At 56.0% G+C, this 22,285-nt stretch overlaps 6 protein-coding genes across 6 annotated transcripts; 4 read left to right on the top strand and 2 right to left on the bottom strand.

Annotated features, from left to right (window-relative positions):
• Window positions 1–1,335: 1,335 nt before the first annotated feature.
• Window positions 1,336–2,922, top strand: CGGC5_v005464 (uncharacterized protein; the record flags this gene model as incomplete). The annotated part of the gene is made up of 1 exon (XM_032035034.1): window positions 1,336–2,922. One exon carries the CDS (start codon window positions 1,336–1,338, stop codon window positions 2,920–2,922), a length of 1,587 nt encoding a protein of 528 aa, XP_031886175.1.
• A 3,694-nt stretch (window positions 2,923–6,616) lies between these two features.
• Window positions 6,617–10,155, top strand: pgt1-1 (Glutathione transporter 1; the record flags this gene model as incomplete). Its single annotated transcript, XM_032035031.2, has 5 exons — window positions 6,617–8,772; window positions 8,819–9,718; window positions 9,830–9,834; window positions 10,003–10,029; window positions 10,085–10,155. 5 exons carry the CDS (start codon window positions 6,617–6,619, stop codon window positions 10,153–10,155), a joined length of 3,159 nt encoding a protein of 1,052 aa, XP_031885993.2.
• Window positions 10,156–10,803: 648 nt separating this feature from the next.
• Window positions 10,804–11,454, top strand: CGGC5_v005462 (uncharacterized protein; the record flags this gene model as incomplete). The annotated part of the gene is made up of 1 exon (XM_032035030.1): window positions 10,804–11,454. One exon carries the CDS (start codon window positions 10,804–10,806, stop codon window positions 11,452–11,454), a length of 651 nt encoding a protein of 216 aa, XP_031885986.1.
• Window positions 11,455–12,164: 710 nt separating this feature from the next.
• Window positions 12,165–15,508, bottom strand: PCA1-1 (P-type cation-transporting ATPase; the record flags this gene model as incomplete). Its single annotated transcript, XM_032035029.1, has 3 exons — window positions 12,165–15,052; window positions 15,112–15,180; window positions 15,232–15,508. 3 exons carry the CDS (start codon window positions 15,506–15,508, stop codon window positions 12,165–12,167), a joined length of 3,234 nt encoding a protein of 1,077 aa, XP_031885987.1.
• A 1,090-nt stretch (window positions 15,509–16,598) lies between these two features.
• Window positions 16,599–18,214, bottom strand: CGGC5_v005460 (uncharacterized protein; the record flags this gene model as incomplete). The annotated part of the gene is made up of 3 exons (XM_032035028.1): window positions 16,599–17,200; window positions 17,256–18,026; window positions 18,106–18,214. The coding sequence occupies 3 exons, from the start codon at window positions 18,212–18,214 to the stop codon at window positions 16,599–16,601; spliced, it is 1,482 nt and encodes a 493-aa protein (XP_031885984.1).
• A 2,503-nt stretch (window positions 18,215–20,717) lies between these two features.
• Window positions 20,718–22,172, top strand: SEC62 (Translocation protein SEC62; the record flags this gene model as incomplete). Its single annotated transcript, XM_032035026.1, has 5 exons — window positions 20,718–20,856; window positions 20,910–21,138; window positions 21,196–21,722; window positions 21,772–21,917; window positions 21,975–22,172. The coding sequence occupies 5 exons, from the start codon at window positions 20,718–20,720 to the stop codon at window positions 22,170–22,172; spliced, it is 1,239 nt and encodes a 412-aa protein (XP_031885990.1).
• Between the last annotated feature and the right edge of the window lie 113 nt (window positions 22,173–22,285).

The raw sequence follows: 22,285 nt of genomic DNA, 5'->3' as shown, positions 1-22,285 counted from the left end.
GAAGGGTAAGGGTTGTCCCGCCACCTGAGTGAAGGCAGCGAAGCTTAAGTGATGATATGCGGAGAGACGACGAATGGTCCGGTGGTACTGACCTGAGGAGGCGACAGCGTTGCCTCACTTGGTGCAACCACACATCCAACGGTTCTACGAATACCGCTCGCCCTCGATGCAAACTCGTCGTGGACGCCGCTGCACCACTGCTCCGTGGCACTGCATCGGAAGGAGAAATAAGTGTGTGGAGAAGTGAGAGCGTTTCGTGTGATGTTGAGAATATCTCCGAGAGGTCATACGTGAGAGACGACGACGCCAAGAGACTTAAGTCTTCAGTAGTGTGCTGGGCGAGGGGTTGTACGACAGAAGCTGCCATGTCACCGTCGAGGTCTTTGCGGCAGAAAGTGAGGTGAGGCCTTTGGTGTGGTTGAGGGAGGCCGGGAAGCACTGACGTTGGCAGCCCGCCATCCCAACTAAACTAATGGAAGGCAAAGTAGGTCATCACCCTCAGCCAACCTCGGCGGGAAAGAAGATTCTTAGATAATCACCCGGAATCACCTTCTCATCCCATTCAACCACTCACTTCCCAAAACGCTCACATTTCACGGGTCGCACATCCCTTCCTCCCGAACCATTTCATGAACCGATGGCCCCTCATCCTCCCCGTCGGCCCGAGTTTGATTGCGCTTTGGACCCCGGATGCCGTGGATCTTCTCTGAAAAGGGCGAGACGTCGGGTGGGTGTAACTCGAGGACCTGGCAAAGAGCCTCTTCAACCGCATGGTCGATGCCGAAGCCACTGCTATTCAAGTTATGAATGAGGATCTCAAGCTTCGAACACTATGCAACTTGGTTGTTCGTTACCGCGCAACTGACCATGGCGGGGAGCACGTTGGTGCGCTCAACGCCAAACTTCTCTCTGGGCGTGGGAAGGGAGAGGAGTGCATCGCGTGGTTCGAGGAATGCGGCGTGTCGCCAAGCGGCTCGACTCCTCCCCAAACCGCCACAAAGTTGATGAGGATAGAACTACCGTCTACGCATGCCTTGATAGAAATGTTTTGCGAAACAAAATCCTATTTCGGGGTCCATCGTGTTTCGATGCGTTATCAGGCTCGCGTCAGAACACACGAGCATTTGTGCGGTGGTGGTGTCTCACCCAGCTGAATTCCGCTGCCCATCCCTTTATCGAGGTGAACATTCCTCGCGATCCCCTCAAAAGGATGGCTATTTCTCATTTAGAAAAGACGGGCAAACTCTATCTGCTTCAAGTGGTGCTTCTTTCTCCATAATCTTGGGCCCAACTGGTATTGGGTCTGTGCAAAATCCCCATCCATCTCCAGTCATCATGATGCAGCCCATGTATGCCTACCACAACCACGCGAGGGCGTTACATGCAGCCACTTTCTTACTCGTTCTTCTGTTTATTCTGATTCAGTTAGTGCGAAGTCGTCAGGACGCCTACGAAATCATTGACTCGGACCCCTTGGTGCCGGTGCTCAAACCACAAAAGGCGAGTCCGACGACGAAGAAGACCGATACTGACACATACCTGAGAGTGCTCGCCGAGAGGCATGGCCTCACACGAAATATCTCCCTGTTTTCTCAGAGAATCCGGGCCGTGCCGGAAGCTTCAGGCCGGCGCTCCATGACAAACCTCCAAAAGGTATTTGCGGACGGCGACTTTGTGGATATCAACTGGGACGACAAGGACCTGCCCCTGGACAAAGACGGAGATACATGTTTGCCCGTGGCAATCAGCATCTTCCCCAATGATGTAGATGCGTCCGACTTGCTGTTTGGCGTCTCGACGACGTATAACCGGCTTTCGCACGCCAACGACTCCCTCATCAGAGACTGGCAGCGATGGCTTACTGACGGACACGGCAACTCGAACGGAGCCAGCGTTATTGTCGCGCTCTACAACACGTCCATCCGCGAGGCCTGGCAGACGCACGACAAGTTCAAAAACACCGGCATCGATGCGACGGTGTTGATTCTGGACGACGACTTGGACAAGGTCTCGAGGCACTTTGAAATCGTCGACATCCTCCTGGGGGTCAACAAAGCGTTGACCGCCGACGGTCAGACAAGGAAGTATCTCGGGCTGATTGAAGACGACATCTTCTTCCCGACTCTAGGACAGCTCATCTCCAAGCTTTCTCAGTTCAATGCCCGAGACCCTTTCTACATCGGGCTGCCAAGCGAACGGCCAGACTGGTCGGTTGAGGACGAGGAAGCCGTCACTCACGGTGGCGGTGCCGTGTTCTTCACGGTGCCGGCTGCGAAAACCGTTTCCGAGCTCCCGTGTCTCTCGCCCGACAGACCGCCCTTCGCGAACACCTCAACCTGGGACAGCGCCCTCCACGAGTGCGTGACGAAGAACACCGATATGCCCCTCCACGTCCTCTCGAGCTTTTACTCCCCGCGAGATGCCCTGTATCATATGCAAGCGCCAACATACGACCTGGGAATCTCCCCCTTCGCCCTCCGACATTCCCAGTCCCGACACCATTTCAGCCCCAGCAGAGGCCACCTCGTGACCTCGGTCTGCGGCGAGGCCTGCTTCCTGCAGCGGTTCCGCTTCGCGGACGATTGGGTGCTGGTTAACGGATACTCTCTCACGCACTACTGTGCAGGTTTCGAGGTCGAGCCCATGTCAAGTGGTGCAGTGCTTCAGGGGGCCATGCAGTATGGTCTGGAGGCAGAGCTGCCGCTTGGAGAAGGGATTGTGCTTGATGAGAGGGATGAGCCCAAAGAAATCATCACGTGGAGGGGTACAAGAAATGTTTGGTCGTTCTTGGATGCCGTTGTTGGGGACGAGGGGGAGGTAGTGCAAATGTATGTGAAGAAAGGGGGTTTGCGTGAAGTGGATGACGAGGAACATAAGGAGGATATTTTGGATTCTGTCATTGTTTTGGTATGGGAGTCTTGAGTTATTGCAGTCATAATGAGCACACTTCTGTGACGAAAGCGGATGTTTGTATCAATCCGATGGTGTTTCTACACTCGATGGGTGCAATTGATGTGCAGACGTTTGGCTTCGTAGACTCGCGAAGACCCTTGTTGGGGCTCTCGATTTCCGTAATCCACTGCCAGGGAAGTTTTGAAGCTCTGAGTGGTTAGCTTGCATGCGGCATCGTTGTTCCTGAACAGTGTTGTTGGTTGTGGCTTTCGGCAGTTGGAAAGATGGAGATTGTCACAACACATAGCATATGAGATACGGAGCCGGAGGGGTCATCCGTGCTTCGGAGCCCCGCCCGCGGCGGCCGGCCCCACTCCGACCAGCCACCGAAGGACAAGGCCCAGCCACAATGCCGGACAACAACAAGCCTCCCGACTTTTTTCTTGCTCAAAGGGTCCCAGGGTCGCGGAAAGAAGGAAGAGACGCCACCACGTGGAGAGATTGCAACGGCTTCGCCGCAAGCAGCGTCACCGCCGGGTAAACGCGCGTCGTCAAACCTGTCAAACTCAAAAGACACGCCGCAAAAGCGTGGGCAAGCCGGAAAAGACAACGACGCTAGCTAGTAGGGGGACACACGAGGTACAAACGGTGACCGCGGAAGTCATGTGATGAGCGGTGTGGTTTGGGAAGTCGGGCGACGGGTGGCGGGCAGAGATGGTGACTGGTGGATTGGTGTTGGACAGCAAAGATTGCTGCGACATGCAACGGCCCGGGAGGAGAGGCGGGGGTCCTCCAAGCAGTGAGATTAAATTGGCATATGCGTGTCACGATGGGGAAACGTATATGCGCGTGATGGCGGGTAAAATGTATGGGCGATGACGAAAGTCGATCAGGATCGCGATTGAAGAGGGGGGAGACCGGGCTGTTGTTCGAATGTGGTTGGGCGGGCGAGCGTTCGGTCTGTTGGACCATGTTGTCGTGCGGTTGAGGGACAGCGGGGTGTCACCGCCGATTCGGGTCGGTGAGCAAGCGGCGGGGACGGTGAGGCCGGAGGAGAGAACGAGTGAGTGCGGGCAGGGATCATGGATGGAGAGGTCGGCATGAGGATGGCAGATTTGGCCAGCAGATTGAATACCCGCCGCAAGCGCATGCAATGGATGTGCTTATTGTGAATTGGCAGAACCGCCTTGGAAGTTTACCAGATTGGATCCCGGGATAGGGTAGTGAGTGAGGCGCAATGTTTCCGTAGGATTGCTAAAAACTGACAGAGAGGCTGAAAAGTGTAGCATGACAGAATCTTGGCTGTTGGATTTCTTTCCGAGTTGGAATTAGGGTTCATGCGTGCAACCCACAGGTGCCAGATCGTGTTAGCGCAAGCATTGTCGCTGATGGCGTGGGACTTTTGGAGGTTGGCAAGTTGGTTTCGGTATCCCACTTGCGAGGCTGAGATAGCAAAACATAATGGGCGCGATTGAAGGCTGAAAGTGAGATGTGATGATGCGATAGCAAAGATAGCGTCTAGACAAGAAGGCGAAGAAGGAAGTCGGATCCCAGGCCCGGATGTCGTTCTGAGGGTGGATGTTGCGGCACAGTCGGCGGAGAGGGATGCAGATGCGACGGTCTGCCGATGAAGATTTGGCCAGCAGCTGCACTGAAGCGGCAGAAGCAGCAGAAGCATCTTGGCAGGATCCCGGACCTTTGTGACAGCGTCCTGCTTCGATGTCAGACTGAGGTCGGTTGCTCCTGGGTTTGATCTGCCCACCCAATGGCTATCCAATAGGCAGCGCGGTCCGAAGCGAAAATGCAACGAGCTTATCTAATCTGATCGGCAGGCAACTCGTGCTCGGGAAGTGTTGCACTTCTAAAAGTCTTTTCCAAACGGACGACGCCTCGGGTTTCCCTTTGTTTTGTTGCCAACATTTCCATTTCCGCCGTAGCCCGCAGCCTGTTCCTAGCAGCGCACGGCCTCAACTGACCCCCCATCTTGATATCGACGACACCGGCCTTGCAGGGCTGCTTCGGCACGATGGTTTGGAAGTGGACTAGTGGAATTCTTTGGTGATATTACCAGTGGAAAGGGACTGGAGGCCTTCGCTGGCGCTACCCGTACGAGCCGCCGCCAGCAGCTTCAATCCTGTCTAGATGACATGTTGACGAAGCCATATCCTGAGCTGTGCGTTTAGAGTCCCTGAGTACCCCTCATTATCAAGTTGAGAGACGAATGTCACTTCAGCGTCTTCAGAATTAAAAAGCATGTCAGTGTAGGTAGTTGGGTTGTATGCCGGCCTGGCCTGCTGCGGCCTACTCGCGTTGTCTAGCGGCATCAAAAGTGCACCCGTCAAATGCACATCTGGCTGCGGGCTGCGAGTCAAACTCGCCTCAAGGCAAGCCGAGAAGGCTAGGGAGGAATCCTTAGGAGGTAAGGTACGATTACAGCGTCCGAGCTACTGGGCTGGCTGCATGCTGCAAGCTGCAAGAGGCTGCACGTTGCAGCCAGTGCCTTGGATCGCCGGCTGCCGAGTCCCTCATTAACGGGGGCAGCACACCCACTGGATCGCCCCGTCAGGTACAGAAGTGCATCGGTCTCGGGACGTCCGCCAGTAGTATTGTTTGCATTTGTAATGGGGTACTGACCGCGACGGAGTCACAACTTTCAAGGCTTACCGCTAGTCGAGGGGGATGAATTGAGTAAGACATTCGGAGGAGCTGCAGTGGTGATGATGTTTACAGGTCCAGGTGGACCGAGTCAAGAATGTTGCCCCATCTTGTTTGGCACGGACGGTCAGTCAATTGAGTGCGCGCGCACACAGAGGAGAAGAAGAGAGAGAAGCCAAGCCATCCTGGGTCCCTGAAAATAGCTGAAGGTAACAATTGACGAGCGTGCTGGATAGATATGGATGGATGCACCAACGCACCCGAGCACAGGGTCAAGGGAGGCAGGCCTAGGCTGACCATGTTCGATGTCATCGAGCCTTGCTGGGGTTTCTATGGAGGCCCGAGGGAGACCATCTCTCTCTGCCAATTGACCATCAGAAAGAGAGGCTTTTCTGATTTCTCACTCGTTTTGCGCGCATCGTTACTGGCAGAGGGCTCTTCAAGTCCGTCATCGCCCACCCGTCCAACGCACAGCTGTGGCTCCCACCCCCTGGAAGTGTCCACACCAAGTCCATTAGCGTCCTGCGCGGCCCCAGCCAGCCCAGCAGCTTTCCCGTCTCCAAGCGAGACAGCCGGCTGGCCAAACAAATGCTCCCAAAAAAAGCGATTGGCAACTGCCAACTGCACACCATTACACACCATACACACCAAACACGCCCGAACTACCGACATCACACTACGACCTGAGAACCACCACGTCGGACACATCGGCCAGACGACTTTACACCTAGCATCCGAACATTATATGCCAACTAAAAGCACACTTACGACAAGGTTCCGTCCCGTACCGACGACAAGGCAGGGCCGCACTACACTAGCAATCTAGCTCACACCACGCCCCCTCCGACACGGAGAAGACCTCGAGCAGCAACACCAGACACCAGAGCAGAGCCACCCCACCAAGTCCACAGTCCACAGTCCAGTCCACTCACACCAAACTCGCCTCTTCCCTGTCGCCTGCTGCGCTGCTTCTTGGTCCTGTTTCTGGTCCCGACCCAGTCGTTTTCCTTCTTCCTGCCGCCTTGGGCTAACTGCCACCGGCATCGGTTGGCACCTTGACTGAATAGCCATGAGCCTGAGAAAGCCCTCTGGCCACAAAAGCAAGCCCGCGGCGCCCTTTCCTCCTGACCCTGATGCCGATACGGTTGCCTTGCCTCTAGCCACTCTGCCTCTTGCATCTGCATCTGCATCTGGTTCCACACACGACATCGACACCTCAAGGCCGTCCACACCCTCCTCATCGACCCCTCCAGTCGCAGTAGACGACCCATATAACACAACCCCCCGCCACCAACGGTCCAACCCGTCTACTCTCCGAAGCCGTCCCTCCGTCCTGTCGAGCGCCGCCGAACATGCTGACGATACGAACGATCCGGCCCAAGAATCTCCCTCCCCGAATCTAGACGACGGCCCCATGCCTTCGAAACCCTCCCTCCTGCGCTCCGCGCGCAACGACGCTCCGTCCTACGGCGCCGTCTCCAACGACCCGAGTCGCAATGTGTCACCCACCGGGAGTGACTCCCGGACGGGGAACTCACATCCCCTACGTTACGTCTCCGATACCACCAGGTCCGCCTCGTCAAGGTATTCTGCCGCCTCAAGACAAAGCTCCCGTCTGTCAGAGGACGTCGACGCTGCGGCTCTAGCCACTGGCCTGGACGGCCGCTTCGGAGTGACCCAGACCACCGTAACAACAAACATGCTCGAAGATGCAAAGTCAGATGCGGCTGGCGAAGAGGTGGACTATGACGACCTCTCTGGCAGCGAGCCCGACGATGATCCTGTGGAGAACTCGCCGCACGAGGTCGTACGCGCATCTGTGCCCCCAACAGACAACATCACCTTGTCCATAAGCACCCCGAGGATGTGGACACTGTCTGTATTGTTTTCAGTACTCGGTTCTTCCACCAACTTGTTTTTCTCGTTACGATACCCTAGCGTTGCTATTACGCCCGTCATCGCCCTGCTGCTCGTCCACCCGCTAGCTCTCATGTGGGACTACTTTCTCAAGTTTCCAAGCGACCCCCCGGAAGAGTTTGTCGACGGTGTTCTTCAGCCTGACGCGGACGGCGGATCACCCCCGAAGAATCGACTGACGCGGCTGCGCAGGTGGCTGGCGCAAGGCCGGTGGAACGAGAAGGAGCACACCTGTGTCTATGTGAGCAGCAATGTGTCGTTCGGTTTTGCCTTTGCGACCGATGTCATTGTCGAGCAGTCCATGTTCTATAAGCAAGAAGCGACCATCCCCTACCAGCTGCTCCTCATTCTCTCAACCCAGATTCTCGGGTATGCCTTTGCCGGCCTGACGCGCCGTTTCTTGGTGCGACCCAGCGGCATGATCTGGCCGGGTACTCTCATGTCGGCTGCCATGTTCGGAACTCTTCACAAGGAGGAGAATAAGATTGCAGACGGATGGAAAATTTCGAGGTGGAAGTTCTTCTTCATTGTGTGGTTTGGCGCCTTTGCCTTCTACTTCCTGCCCGGCCTGCTCATGCCATGCCTGAGCTACTTCAATGTCATCACCTGGATTGCGCCCAAGAACGTCGTGGTCGCCAACCTCTTTGGCGTTGTTTCCGGCCTGGGTCTCTTCCCGTTGACCTTTGACTGGGCGCAAATCACTTACATCGGCTCGCCACTTCTAGTCCCCTTTTGGGCCGCCATGAACGTTATTGGCGGACTGGTTATTGTCATGTGGCTCATCGCCCCCATCGCTTACTACGCCAATCTGTTCTATTCGTCTTACATGCCCATCTTGTCATCTTCCGTATTCGACAACACGGGCAACGTCTACGATGTTAGCAAAATCTTGACGTCCGAATTTCTCTTCGACAGAGAGGCCTATAGCAAGTACAGCCGAGTATTCTTGCCCATTACGTATGTGCTCAGTTACGGTGTACAGTTTGCCGCTCTGGCGGCGCTGCTGACACACACCTTCTGCTGGCATGGCAAGGACATTTTGAACACTTGGAAAACGGCTCTTCAGGAGGCCCGAGATGAGGGACAGGTCTACCAGCCCGTGTCCAGCGGCCCGCCCGAGAGCATAAGGCCACAGAGATCATTCAACAGCAACGGAGGTCTCTCGAGATCATCCTCCAGCCCGGATGGCTTCCTTTTCAAAGAGGATGTGCACTGTCGGTTGATGAACCGGTACAAGGACGCGCCCTTGTGGTGGTACATGGTGACCTTTGTATCCATGCTGGCGGTTGGCATGTTTGTGGTCGAATTGTAAGTGTCCTTTGGCGATGTGTAGAGCACCATCTAACCTTCATAGCTACCCCATCCATCTGCCGTGGTATGGTTTACTCCTGGCGCTGGGCATTTGCGCCGTCTTCTTCATCCCGAACGGCATCATCATGGCTGTCACCAACCAGCACAGTAGCATCTACCTCATCTGCCAGCTCGTCTGCGGTGTCGTCTTTCCTGGACGTCCGATTGCAAACATGGTGTTTGTAACTTACGGGTACATTTCGTCCGCACAGGGCATCAAGTTTGCCTCTGATCTGAAGCTGGGCCATTACATGAAGATTCCCCCACGAATCATGTTCACCGTTCAGATGGTTGCGACCATCGTGTCGTCCCTGACACAGATCGGCGTGCTCAACTGGATGTTTGCCAAGGTGAAGGGCATCTGCACATCGGAAGCGGTCAATGGCTTCACGTGCCCCATCGCGAGGGTGCACTTCAACGGCTCCATCCTTTGGGGCGTGGTCGGTCCGGGCGAGTTCTTCGGGCCGAATGCAACCTACCGCGGGCTGGTCTGGTGCTTCCTCATCGGCGCCATCATGCCGATTCCTCTGTGGCTGTATAGTCGCAAGAAGAAGCACAGCATTGTGCGCAAGATCAACCTGCCCGTCGTCTTTGGCTCCATGGCATGGATTCCACCGGCGACTGGCCTCAACTTTTCTGTCTGGGCGGTGGTCTGCTATGTCTTCAACTACTTGATCAAGAGGAGGAAGAGTGCGTGGTGGGCCAAGTACACGATGACCATGAGCGCAGCGTTAGACTCGGGCCTGGCGTTCGGCATTGTCGTCATCTTTTTTGGCTTCATCTACCCGGGGCACATGAAGGGCTTCAAGTACTGGGGAACTGAGATCTACAAGAAAGGCTGCGACTGGCAGGCCTGCTCGTACAACACAGTGCCAGAAGGGTCTCACTTTGGCCCCGACCAGTGGTGATTATTGTTTTTTTGACGAGATATAATGACACGACACGACACGACTTTACGGGTGTGCAAACTTTGGATATTGCACGATTGGCATCGCAAGCAAGCATGGTTAGAAAGGCATGGTTAGTTCAAAACTTGGGAAGAGGCGGAGTTCTTGGTCGCCTGCCGGGGATCCAAGTGGATTACCCCGCGGGCTTTGCTTTCGCGCACATACCTTAGATAGAGCAAAAGTCATAGATGGCCTCGCACTGGGTAATTGATATTGGGTCTACTTGACTCAACCGACGTAGCGAACCTTTTGATTTACAAGCACACTTGTGAGTCTTCCTTCTTGTCTGAGTCAGAGCCAACTCGATGACTCTTAGGTTGCAGCTGAGACGCGGGAATTCGGCTTCAGCTTCGTGCTCCCCGCAACGAAAAAGACTCATTCTCTGATTGACTGAAAAACGAATGTTGGCGGTCGCAGTTACCGACCTTCTCGAAATGGACAAGAGGCACAGCACAGGCCGGCATTGGGATCCTTCAGTAAGGTGGGACTTGCTGCTGTCTAATACTCTAAGCCCTGTTGGAGTGAGTGAGTCAATTGGCTCCTGGACGGACAGGGCCGGCCCCGGCTGATGTCAGCGTGGTCCCCCGACGGCCTTCACCTCCGTTGGGTTGGTCTGGCGTTTTACGGGGTTGACCAGTGAGTTAGGGTGGGAGTTGGGACTGAGATTTGCTGAATCTGGCATTGGAGATCTTGCGCCAGCGCGGATGAGGTGCGATTGCGAGGTTTCATGGGTGTGGGTGGGTGCGAAGGATTCCGTGTCCAGGGAACCAGCCAAATCTCCCGATAGATGTGATCTTTTTAACATTACAAAAGCTGATTGTCGGACAGCTTGATGGAAATGAAGAAATCGAGAAAATCATTCAGAGTATCAGTCACAGTTCACCCTTCCATCTCATCTCACAACGCCAATTAACGCAAACCATCTCAACCTCCGACTCCGCACACTCAATCGAACCGTTATCGCAAGCGACAGCTACTGCAGTTCATCTCAACACATCAACAATCTCATCAATCCCACATCCCAGAACCAAACACCGCCAAAATGCCAACCCAAGCATCCCACCTCCCCACGCTCCTCCGCTCCACAACCCACCCCCTCCTCCTCCGCACCCTCATCCCCTCCGACGCCGCCGCCATCTCCGCCGTCCTCTCCAACCCCGAAAACACAAAATTCGACCCCCACGCCTCCGCCATCTCCCCCGAGGTCGCCGCCAAGGTCATCGACCGCATGCGCGAGAGCGCCGCCGTGCCCTCCGTCCTCGACCCGGCCTCCGGCACCGTCGCCAGCGGCCCGGGCCGCGTCAACCTCGCCATCGTCCACATTCCCAACGCGGGCGATGACGAGGGCGTGGTGATCGGCCTCGGCGGGTTCGGCGGCATCAACGAGTCCATCGCCGACGATGAAAACAAGCGGAGGGTCGCCGACGTGGGCGCCATGCTTAACCCGGAGTACCGCGGCAAGGGCTTCGCGACCGAGGCGATCCGGCTGGCGGTCGAGTTTGCGTTCAGAGGGGTCGCGGAGGGCGGGCTGCAGGTGGACGCGGTGAGCGCCACGATGAGCGAGAGGAACCTGCCCATGGTCGGGCTTGTCGAGAAGAAGCTGGGCTGGGTCGGGGTCAGGAAGCCTGGCGATAAGGAGGGCGACGACGGTGAAATTTACTTTGAGGTTACGAAGGATACTTGGAGGAAGTGAGTCTGACGGTTTCGTGTTGGTGTTTTGTGATTTTGGAATGGGATGAGGCTGGCATGGGCTGGCCAAAGGTGCCCATCGTCGTTGATTTGCGTTACGAGTTAAATCAGACCACTGTTTAATGTCTGTTTGCTTCCATGACCTCTCGACTGGTGGGTCGGCTGTAAGACACCGTCCATGTTTAAGTGCCTCTCCTATAAGACACACAAAGACTTCAACGACCATGACAACAGATCACTGAGTCAAACCTACCAGCCTTTGAAGACGGCTGTATAGCCAACAGTGAGGCCACGACTTGAACTTGGCCCACAGAAGAACATTCACGAGTACAGAAAAAGTCTTTTTGCGACTAGCGATTGCAGTCTTGTATTGGTGATCTAGTGCCCGAAGGCTGTTAGCCCTCGCCGTATACTTTGAGTAGCAGCCTCCAGGCAATCACGACTAAGTATAATTCACGTCGAGTGAGGTGTAGCAGACACGCTCTAGTGACAGTACGACCTTGTTGGTGCGCCCAGTTTCAGAGGAGCCGCAAGTGAAGCAAACGTTGACGAATCGACCAGCAGAACCCACGCCCTTGATCAGGTGTTGAACCGCCCCATTTTACCCATCACAGCCGCCACCGACCGGCGATGACGAAAAAGAAAAATCTCCGCCTGAGCCCGCGAGTGTTGAACGTGGCAGCCAGGCTAGTGCACAAGTTCAACATCTCACATCTAGGCTTCAGCCCGAACCTTCCTTGTCATCATCGTCATGGCGGCTGCGATGACGGGCAACACACTGACAATCTCACCCAGTCCAGCGTAGGCAGGGGGGATGGTGACATTGTAGCGCTCGAGCACACCGGCTGCCAAAAGGATGGCAAGAACGTTGTACACGGCTGACCACACAAAGTTGAACATCATGCGTCTGAAGCTGGAGCGGCTGACATCGAGTAAGAAGGGAATACCCTCCAGACCTGCGAGCAGAACCACATCCGCGGCCCCACGAGTAACATCGCTTGCTGAGGCGGCGCTGCCAAGCTGCACACCAACATCGGCCTGCGTGACTGCCACGGCGTCGTTGGTTCCGTCACCGACAAACATGACCAGCCTGCCTTCGGACATGAGCGAAGCAACATAGTCTCGCTTTTGGGCGGGGGTTCGCTGAGCGGCGACATTGACAATTCCAACTTGCGATGCAACCGACTCAACAGCGCGTGTTTGGTCACCAGAAACGAGGTGAACGTTGATGCCGCGTCGACTGAGCTGGTTGACAACGCTGACTGCTTCGTTTCGGAGACGGGTGCGCAAACCGAAAACTGCAATGAGGTTAGAGTCTCGAGTGACCACCAGAAGGGTCATCCCGTCATCCTGTAGACGCTTGATCGAGGGCAAAGAGTCAACTTTAGCCCACGTTGGATTTCCCGCGCAAACTTTGCTTTCATTGAAGCTGGCTTCAACACCAGCGCCAGGAATAACCTGAGGGTCGGTGAGCTGAATTTCAGGGGTAGCCCGCTGTGCGAGATGCTTGGCAATGGCGACGGATACGGGGTGTTTGTTGCCTGCAACGAGAGCCTTGGTGATGGCACGGGCTTCGTCGTGATCAGAGACGAAGAAATCTTCTTCCTGGACGTCCAAGTCACCCTCGGTGATGGTTCCGGTCTTGTCAAAGACGACGTCAGTCACTTTGCGCGCCCGTTCTGTGCATTCGGCCGATTTAATGACGACGCCACCCTTCGCGGCGATACCTCCTGCAATAACTAGCACCATGGGGACAGCGAGACCAAGCGCGCAAGGGCATGACACGGCCAGAACAGCGACGGCGTATGTAACGGCGTCAGCTACCGCTTTGCCTGCTGACTTTTTCGAAACCTTCAAGCCAATGACCACCCAGACAATGGTCACGACGACGGCAATGCTGGCCACAACAGGTACAAACCAACTGGCAATACGGTCGGCAATATCCTGAATCTTTGGCTTCGAGTTTGCCGCTTCTTCGACGAGTTCGGCAATGTCGGTGACGGTGTTTTTCCCCGGGAGACGGGTGAGTTGTGCCGTTAGTGTGCCTGATCCGTTGATGGTACCGGCGATGACAGTGTCGTGCTGCTTTTTGAAGACAGGCACACTCTCTCCAGTCAGCATGGATTCATCAACCTCGCTGGAACCACTCAGGACGAGACCGTCCGTGGGTACCGTTGAATGCGGAAGAACCTTGAACTTGTCGCCATACTGAAGAAGGCGTGCATCAATTTCGACATCTTTGCCGTCCTCCACAATGACGGCACAAGAAGCCTGTAGGGAGCGAAGGGAAACGGCGGCGACAGCACGAATGCGAGCATAGGCGGCGACGAGGCGACCAAGCAAGACAAGGGTGATTAGCAGAGTGCTGGTTTCGAAAAACTCCTTGACATCTGCCTTTGGGTTCGCCTGGCGCAAACCGAAGCCGACAACGGAGTAGAGGTAGGCAGCAGTGATGCTGATGACAACCAACATGTCCATCTCAATGGTCCGGCTATGAATGAGGGCTGAGATGGCGGGCTTGTAGAATTCTGGCACAGCAATAAGCTGCACGAGTGTCGCAAGCACAAGGGAAGTGATTGAACGCGCTTGTTTGCTGACTTGCTCTTTCAGTGAATCTTCACCAAACGCAAAGACTGCGACAGGTATGGTGAGGATGGCAGCCGCAGCTGTCTTGATCAACTGGTCGTACATTCTCTTTCTTCCGCTTGCGACAGATGGGTCATCGCGGGGAGGAGCCAGTCCGTTGGACAGGGGGCCAATCTTTTCAAAAAGAGTTCGCGCGCCGATTACAGCTGGGTCGTAGGTGACTCTGACCATCTTCTTGTCAATGATGTTGACGTCGCTAACCCCAAGGATTGCGAGGTCGGCGAGTGCCTTCGCAGCTCCACCTGACGCGAGAATATCGAGCGCCTGGTCATCGCTAGACATTCGGGTACAGTGGAAGCCCGTGGCTCGCTCTGCGCTGCGTATGACATCTTCTGCCTTGCCAATGGAGCTATCAAAGTCGAACTCTGCATTCCCCATAACAAAGTTGACGCGGACGCCAGACACGCCAGGGACGGCTTTGAGAATACGTTCAAGCTTGTTGCCACATCCAGAACAGGTCATGCCGTCGACGATGAGAGCGACGTGCTCCAATCCGGCACCTTTCTCGACATCAGCGCCATCGAATTGATGATGCTGCTCCTTGTTGGCGGAGGGGAGGTGGACATCGTGTCCGCTGCAGCAGTCGGATTGGTCGTCGCGGACAGGCTTAATTTCCATGTCATGATCGTGCGCAAGCTTCTTGCCACGTCTCTTAATTCCGTGGTGGTGATGATGCTTGTGCTGGCCGTGAGCATGGGCGGTCGTGTGGGCTTCGGTCTTCTCGCGGCGCTTCTTAACGGAGGTGGCAGCCGAGACGGGAGCGGCAGCGGCAGCGACAGTTTGCTGCTCGCTGCAGCAAGTGGTCGGCAGACCGCGATCGAGAATGCTGCGGCAGATGCAACGAGCCGACTCGAGATAGGCGCTGTACTGCTCAAAGGCCTTGGAAAGATGAGTGCTGCAAGCCGAGCCCTGGTGATGGCCATCTTTGTCGTGAGCATGCTTATGGTCGGCAGCGGCTACATTGAGAGCGACATGAGTCTTGAGACAAACACTAGTCATGAGGTGTAACACGTACCGTCGTGAGCAGCGTCGTCGTCACAGGCCTTCTCGCATTCGACGGCAGCAGCGGCAAGGATACACTTCTCTGTGTAACCGAGTTAGAAGAGGACATGTCGAACCGGCACAGAGTGTATACCGTCGCAGTGCTCTTCCTTTGAAGTGCAGCATTCGAGTTTCACGGAACGACAAGTCGAGTCGTCCTCGGCTTCGCAGTAGGTTTCGGCGTCGCAATCCTCGTCGACGCAAGCGACTTCTTCGGCACCACCACAGTCTGCGCCGTCGGAGCAGCAAGGATCGGTTTCCTGGCCGTGGGCATACGCACGTCCATGGTCATGGCCGTGTTGAACCTCAGTCGAAGGACCGCTGCATCCCTGACCCTTGGCAGGGCCATCCGAGCAGCATCCGGTCCCCATCGTCGAAGTGATTGTTGGATAAAGTTACCAATATCTATGTCGGAAAGCTAGAGGGTTTGCGAAGGGAAAGATGAAGTGTTGTTTTGGGGGGGAAGGTTCCTTCCCCAACGTTGCCCCAAGGCTGGAGTATATGCTGTTGATATAAGGTGGATTGGTCTGGATGTTGAGGTGATGAAAGCGGAGGCGTCCAAGGTCCAATGGGGGGTTTACCAGGGTTGCATGCAAGAGGAAGGCGTAGGGGCACCTTCGGTTCTGGGGTTTCCGGATCGAACGACGATCCCCTGCCAGTATCTGGCCAGAATCTAGGACGCTGATTCGCCTGCGCCATCTCTACACAGGTTCGCTGCTCGGTGTTTGATGCGCCATGCCTTCCATCCATCATTACTCAGGCCACTGCGTGTAAATCGCCGTTGCAAGCCACAAACCTTCGACTGTATCTTGTCTCGGTCTTCCCACGCCTTCTAGAACGCTGCCGCAAAAGTCCTAATTCTGTTGATCTGGCATTTTTTGGATGGCGCGCGTCACAATACGAAATGTCAAACTCTGAACGATGGGGAAGACCAAATTGCCGGGCTTTGACGAAGTTCAGATGAAGCTTCGTTTAAGCGAGTGGAGAGCTGCCAAATGGCCTCTTTGTCATTGATAACTGCCGTCGGACCCACCCCGACCGAACATTCGAGACTCGGATCGGAGATGTTAGTCAGACGGTTGAACAGAGGCGTCCATTGTTTGATCTTCCCTCCGAGATCTTTTTCCGTTTCAGTCGGAGCCTTGCTCGGAGAAAACAACCGTCACTCTCACCAAGACACGTCAGAGTCCGATGCAACATGACCGCGAGACACATGGACACCGAGACACAACAAACAAACAAGTTGACGTGGACACGTTTCTTCATTCACTCCCTTCTCAGTATCCTTGGCCATCCCGGGCGCCACTGTGATTAAGTATCCGGAAAAAACAATAGGTAACCGCCCCGGTCCTCTATCCCCATGGTATGATTTTACAATATGGATGGTATCATCGTCACCCTCCCCCAGAGCAAACATTTGGTATCATGTGAGACAAAAAGAATACAGTAAAACCGCTCTCATCAAAACGCCACACCGACGCTGCCCCATCGAGGGGCAATCGTGTCTTTTTCCTTCCCAAAGGTGGTTACGCGCTCCAGCGGCGGGTGCTCCTCCGCTCTGGTGGCGGGGGTGCTGCCGGGCGACCACGTCGTCGGGACCGTTTGGCCTCCGTCTTCCGACTCCCACGTCGACACAGTCGACGCCGTGTCAAAACTAGTGCGCCCGTCCCGCGGCGCATGGACACATTGGTAGAAGCCCTCGCGCCCCTTGACGGGGCGAGGAAGATTAGTGATGGAATCGTGACTGATGCTCCGATGGTGCTGCTCTGCAGCACCTCCAGGGAACAGCCAGCTGGACACGCGCGAGAAGGATTTCTTCTTGCGCAGCGGCGGGCGAAGAACGAGCGGCAACGGGGGCGGCGGCGGTCGGGCCTCTCTGCCGCGGCTCGGGAGAGGGGTGATGAAGGCCGCAGAGGCATCGGCGAAGGCCATGCCGCGGTGGGGAATATGCATCGGCGGCCGGGGCGGCGCCGTATGCGGGCGGTCGACCCCGGGGTTCAGGCGTTCTGCAAACGAGGGTGCGGCTGGTGGGAGCGCGGGGACGGTGGGTATGGGATCCATGTCTAATTTGGTCAGCGCCGTGAGACTTGCTAAATTTGGGCCATGGACCGGGCTTACCGTGCGTTGTCAGTGCCATCGAATGAGCTGTCGAAGGTCGACTGCTAACGTAAATGCTCTGACGCTCCATGACTAAGTCGATCTCCCGCTGAAGTTTGTCGACCTCCAGCATGGCACCCGCAATGCGTTCCTTCATCCGTTCCACACTGGATGACGTTTGCGACCGAGCTCTCGACTTGGGCGGGATTTTCGGCGGGGTGTCGCCCGGAGACATCGTCAATGTTGATGGCGACATTGAGATCTTCCGCGGCAGGTGGAATGACATGGAGGAGTAGCTCGGCTCATGCGAAGGCCCAAAGACGTCGTCGTCGGGGTTTGGCTGAACACGGGCAGGTGGTGGCGGGGTGAGCATCTCGAAGTGAGGCAGGATGGGCGACAGCTCCCTTTTCGGTACGTAGATGCTCAACTCCAGCGGCCTGAAGGACGCCGGACGAGTCCGAGATATACGTTTTGGCCGCGGCGGCATTGTGTGGCCAACAGTTTGAAGAGTCGTGTACTGAGCAAACTGGAAAGACTCGGAGTGCAGATGGCGGAAGTCGGTAGGTCCTGATATTTGTAGCCGGCGCGGTGAAGAGGAGTCTGAGCGAAATCGCTTTCTCACAGAGAACCGCTCCCGGAGCGATGCAAAACCTCTCTTGACTCCCTTCGACTTCACCGGCTGAGAGCGAGGTCCGGCAGGCTTCTGCATCGTACCTGCGAAAGGCGGCGGCATGGGCACGGGCTGGTCGCGGGTCACGGTGGACGGCAGTTTCTCAGAAATGTCAAAGGTGTCTATGCGGGTTGGTTAGTGTCCGGTAGGTATATGTATGATGTTCTCCTGCGCCGGACTTCGCCTGGGCTGTAGACTCACTTTGACGCGGCTTTTCGTCCGGGCAGGTTGACAACGGTGTACAACAATGAGTGAGGGGCGACAGCCATGTCGTATAAACGTCTGCAAGCATGCCACTCAAACCCTTCATACCTGCTTCGCAAGATGCTTCATGCCGAAAACGCTGGGAACATTGGGTAAAAACACAAAATAACGAAAGACGGCCAGCGATTTGACAGAAACAGAAAAGGGAAGATGCAGAGAGGGCGGCAGGAAACAAAGATCCAAGTGATCCGATTGAGTTATAATAGAGAATGCAGCGGCGGGAGGCAAGACGGCAGGCAACCTGCAAGATGAGAAGAGGAGAGCCCACTCACACACGTACACACCACCACACGACTTAGACATACCCGGCAAGCACTTGGGCCCGACCAAGCTCACCCGCGTTCGTTCCCTGGCAAATTTGTGTGTCCCAAATGCCCACCTCCAGCCAGAGGTTTTGCTCTTTTGCTTTGCTTCATAGGCCCAGCTGAGAGGAACATGGGAGGGACAAGGGCCTGGGCAATTGTCGGCGAGGTGTGCAGTTGAGATGCAGACGGGCCGCTCTGATAGGCCGGGGTTGCAGACGGGGCCAGACGCGGCCGGCCAACCGGCGCTTAGGAAGCTGGGGGTCTGTCGGATTCGGATGGCTGGCGCTACACCACCATCCTGCACCAGATTGCAGGACTCCACCACTCGTGTAAGATGAAGACGATGGCTCAGCGAGTCGATGTCTCACCTCTGCCTTGCTCTGGTTACCCGGAGGCAGCTTGACCAGCAGCAGCTTGCCACAAGTGCCCCTCCGAAGGAGGGTCTCGTGCCCGTCTACGAACCGTCATCCAGCTTGATGCCAGTCACCGTCACCGCCCCTTGTCATTCCCACCGATTCTGGGCTGGGCCCCACGAGCCCTTCTCTGTCGAAAAATACTGACAAACAGGGCCACGGCTGAATGGCATTTCGAAACCGCGCAGCGAGCGTGTTGTTTCCAGTCGGGCGAAATGAAGCGGCCTAATCTGACGGGCCAATCACTGCGGCGCAGCCCATCTGGCCGCCCAAACGGCACGGCAATCCCAGTAATTCGGTGACATGTTCCAACGTGAGCGGACGGCAGACGAATGAAAAATTTCCATCAAAGCATGCAAGGCACCGCGGGTAGCACGGGGGAGGGAACGCGGGAAGCCTATCTGGCGGACTGGGGGGATGCGCTGTGCCATCAAAACACCCATCGCAGACCAGCGCGTCTCCTATTGCAGGAGAGCATCGCCGTTGAAGGGTCGCACACACGGGGAGGGCGATGCCGACAGGCTGCCTTGGCCAGATGGAAGCTTATGATGGCGACAGGTCGCGATCGTTGTGGGGAGCAGAGGCTGGGCTGGCAGACTGCGGGCGGGTGGTGTGTTCTGCAGCGCTCCGCTCTGGCCTGCATTTGCCTCCGTCTCCTGTTTTTCCTTCCTCTTCCTTCCTTCTTTCCTTGGTTCTAATAATAATCCCCCTCACGGAATCGGAATGAGCGTCACTTGATTCCCGCGGCGATATTTCTGCCCGTAGTGGTTGCAAACCGTCCGGTTGGTTGAAGAGAAACATGTCGCCGGGCTGGTGATGACTCGAGTCAAGCTGGATGAGGAGCCGGGAATCGTTGCTTAAAATCGTGGCGGAGTCCTTCGTCATCGTCTCTTGTGAAGAAAACCGGTGGACGAGAAGCTTCCGCAGGCCTTCTCGTGTTACTCTAGCGCAAACAAAATGTCTCGGGCAAACCGCCACAGTGTGGAGGGACATCAGCAACTCCAGCAGCTCCAGCAGCTCCAGCAGCAGCAGCAAGCAGGAGGGGCTTGGATCTGAGGAATTTCATCTTATGTAAGGCATCGCTTGGAGAACCCCTCCATTCTCCACTTGTTCGTGATCATCTAAGGAAAGTACACTCAGCTTACCTAAGGCATCTGCCATCGTTGTTCGACGAGAACCTGAATTCGCTACCCGGCCGGAAACTTTTAGCCACCTGGGGAACCAAATTAGAACAACAAGTCCAATAAGAATGATGCCTGGTCATAACAAGGACAGCAAGGACAATAGCGGCGATAAGAAGGACGACGGACGACGAAGAGCGACGATGGAGACGAAGAGCGACGATGGAGACGAAGGACGACGGAGACGGAGGCCGGAGACGAATGACGACAGCGACGACGGAGACGACGATAAGGACGATAAAGACGATAGGGCCGGTTTGAGTGTGGTCTGAGCACCCGCACCATCCATGTTGGCGCTCGCAGGGCTTATCGATAACGGTTCCCGGAGAAAGAGAGAGCCGAACCGTTATGGACGCGGGCGGACTGGAGTGTGGACCTTACCCCTGCACGGATTTTTTGGGCGAAGTGAACACCTGGCTTGCTTGCTGGGGCCGCTTTTGCTCGAGACCCAAAAGCCCACGACCACAGACAGTCCACACCTCGACGGCTTCCAATTTCTACAACCAACACCTCTTGGGCTGTCGTTGTCGCCAGATTCTTTCAGTCGGCCGCATCTCGTCGCAAGCGCTTGCTTGACAAAATTTACCGGCCGCATACGCACACCAGTCCATTGACAATCGCGTCAATCTAGTCGCGTCCAACTTGCCAACATGTCGCAACCCCAACAGCCACAGGGTGGCCCTCCGCCGGGCGCAATGCCAATGCCCATGATCATGGGCCCTGACGGTAGACCTATGCAGCCGTCTCCTGAGCAACTTGCTGCCATGCGCCGGCAGATCGCAATGGATGGTGAGCTCTCCGCTGGTCGCGATTGTGCGAAAAAGTACTGACTCCCAGAACAGCCGAGAAGGCCGGCATGAGTGTCCCCGATTTCCTCAACAAGTTGCGCCAGGAGGCCATGCAACGCCAGATGGCAGCCCAGAGAGCCCAGGCAGAGGCCCAGGCCCAGGCTGGTGAGGGCGGAGAGGCTGGCGAGCACAACCATGACCACGAGCACCATGGTCATCAGCATGGCCCTGGACACCAGCATGGCCCTCCTCAACAGCAGCAGCAGCAGGGTGTTGCCAGACCGTGAGTTGCCCATGGTTCCAGATATCATATCTCATCCGCTAATTGACATGTTTGCAGTATTCAGCCTGGACCCCCGAACCCCATGGCGCTCGCGCTTGCCGGCTACTTGAGAACTTGCGATCTCAAGCCCCGAACCTGTATCCTGAACGGCGAGCGTAAGGACATGTTCAGAGTCAAGCGTGCTCTCCGTGCGCTCCAGGCCCCCGGTTACGCGAAGCTTCGCCAGAAGCACCCCGAACTCCCCGAGATTACCGATCGCGCCTCCCTCGAGAACACCTTCAAGCTGCTGCCCATGTCCATGCTCGCTCTGCGAGTCGTCAAGTCTGACCCCCATGAGGGTCATGACCACGGCCCCAAGAAGACGAAGCGTGTCAAGGGTCTGTGGACCGTTCGCATTGAGCCTCAGCAAGAGGCCGGAGACGACATGTACTACGTCTGGCTCTACGAGGGATCGCAGGTCAAGACCCGCCTTTATGCTCTCGCTGCTCTCGTCTTGATCTTCATCGTCGTCTGCTACCCCCTGTGGCCTCTCAAGCTCCGTCTCGGTGTCTACTACCTCAGCTGGGGATTCTTGGGCTTGCTAGGTAAGAAGACCGAGACTTTACCAGATGATTATAAATCTAACTTGAATAGGACTGTTCTTCCTGATGGCGATCTTCCGCGTCATTCTCTTCTGCATTACCTACTTCGTCGCCTCTCCCGGTCTCTGGCTCTTCCCCAACTTGTGGGAGGATGTTTCGTTCGTTGACAGCTTCAAGCCCGTGTGGGCGTGGCACGACGTAAGTAGCGCGCGAAAACCCTAGTTGATAATGCCCAGCTCGACTAACACTGAACAGCCCAACCCCAAGAAGGGAAAGAAGAAGAAGGCATCCTCCTCCTCCGGCGCTGCGAGCGCTGGCGGCACCTTCGCCGCGTCCACTGGACAACCTCTCCCCGCCTCTGCGACGACGACCGCGACTGAGACGCAGATTGCATCTGAGCCTACCCAGCGTGCCGGTTATGTCGCCCCGGCTGTCGAGGAAGAGGACGAGTAGATGCATTGTTGACGAAGTAATTTGCATCAGACAGGCGTTAGGGCATTTGGTTGTGAGCTGTACTTGTAGATATACCCAGCGTCCAGCATGCTGTCACCTGGGCTCGGGAGGGA

This window comes from Colletotrichum fructicola (genome assembly GCF_000319635.2).
Source record: "Colletotrichum fructicola Nara gc5 chromosome Unknown KSG_Nara_v1_contig03, whole genome shotgun sequence".
Lineage (NCBI taxonomy): Eukaryota > Fungi > Ascomycota > Sordariomycetes > Glomerellales > Glomerellaceae > Colletotrichum > Colletotrichum fructicola.
This window is presented reverse-complemented; position numbering and strand designations above follow the sequence as displayed.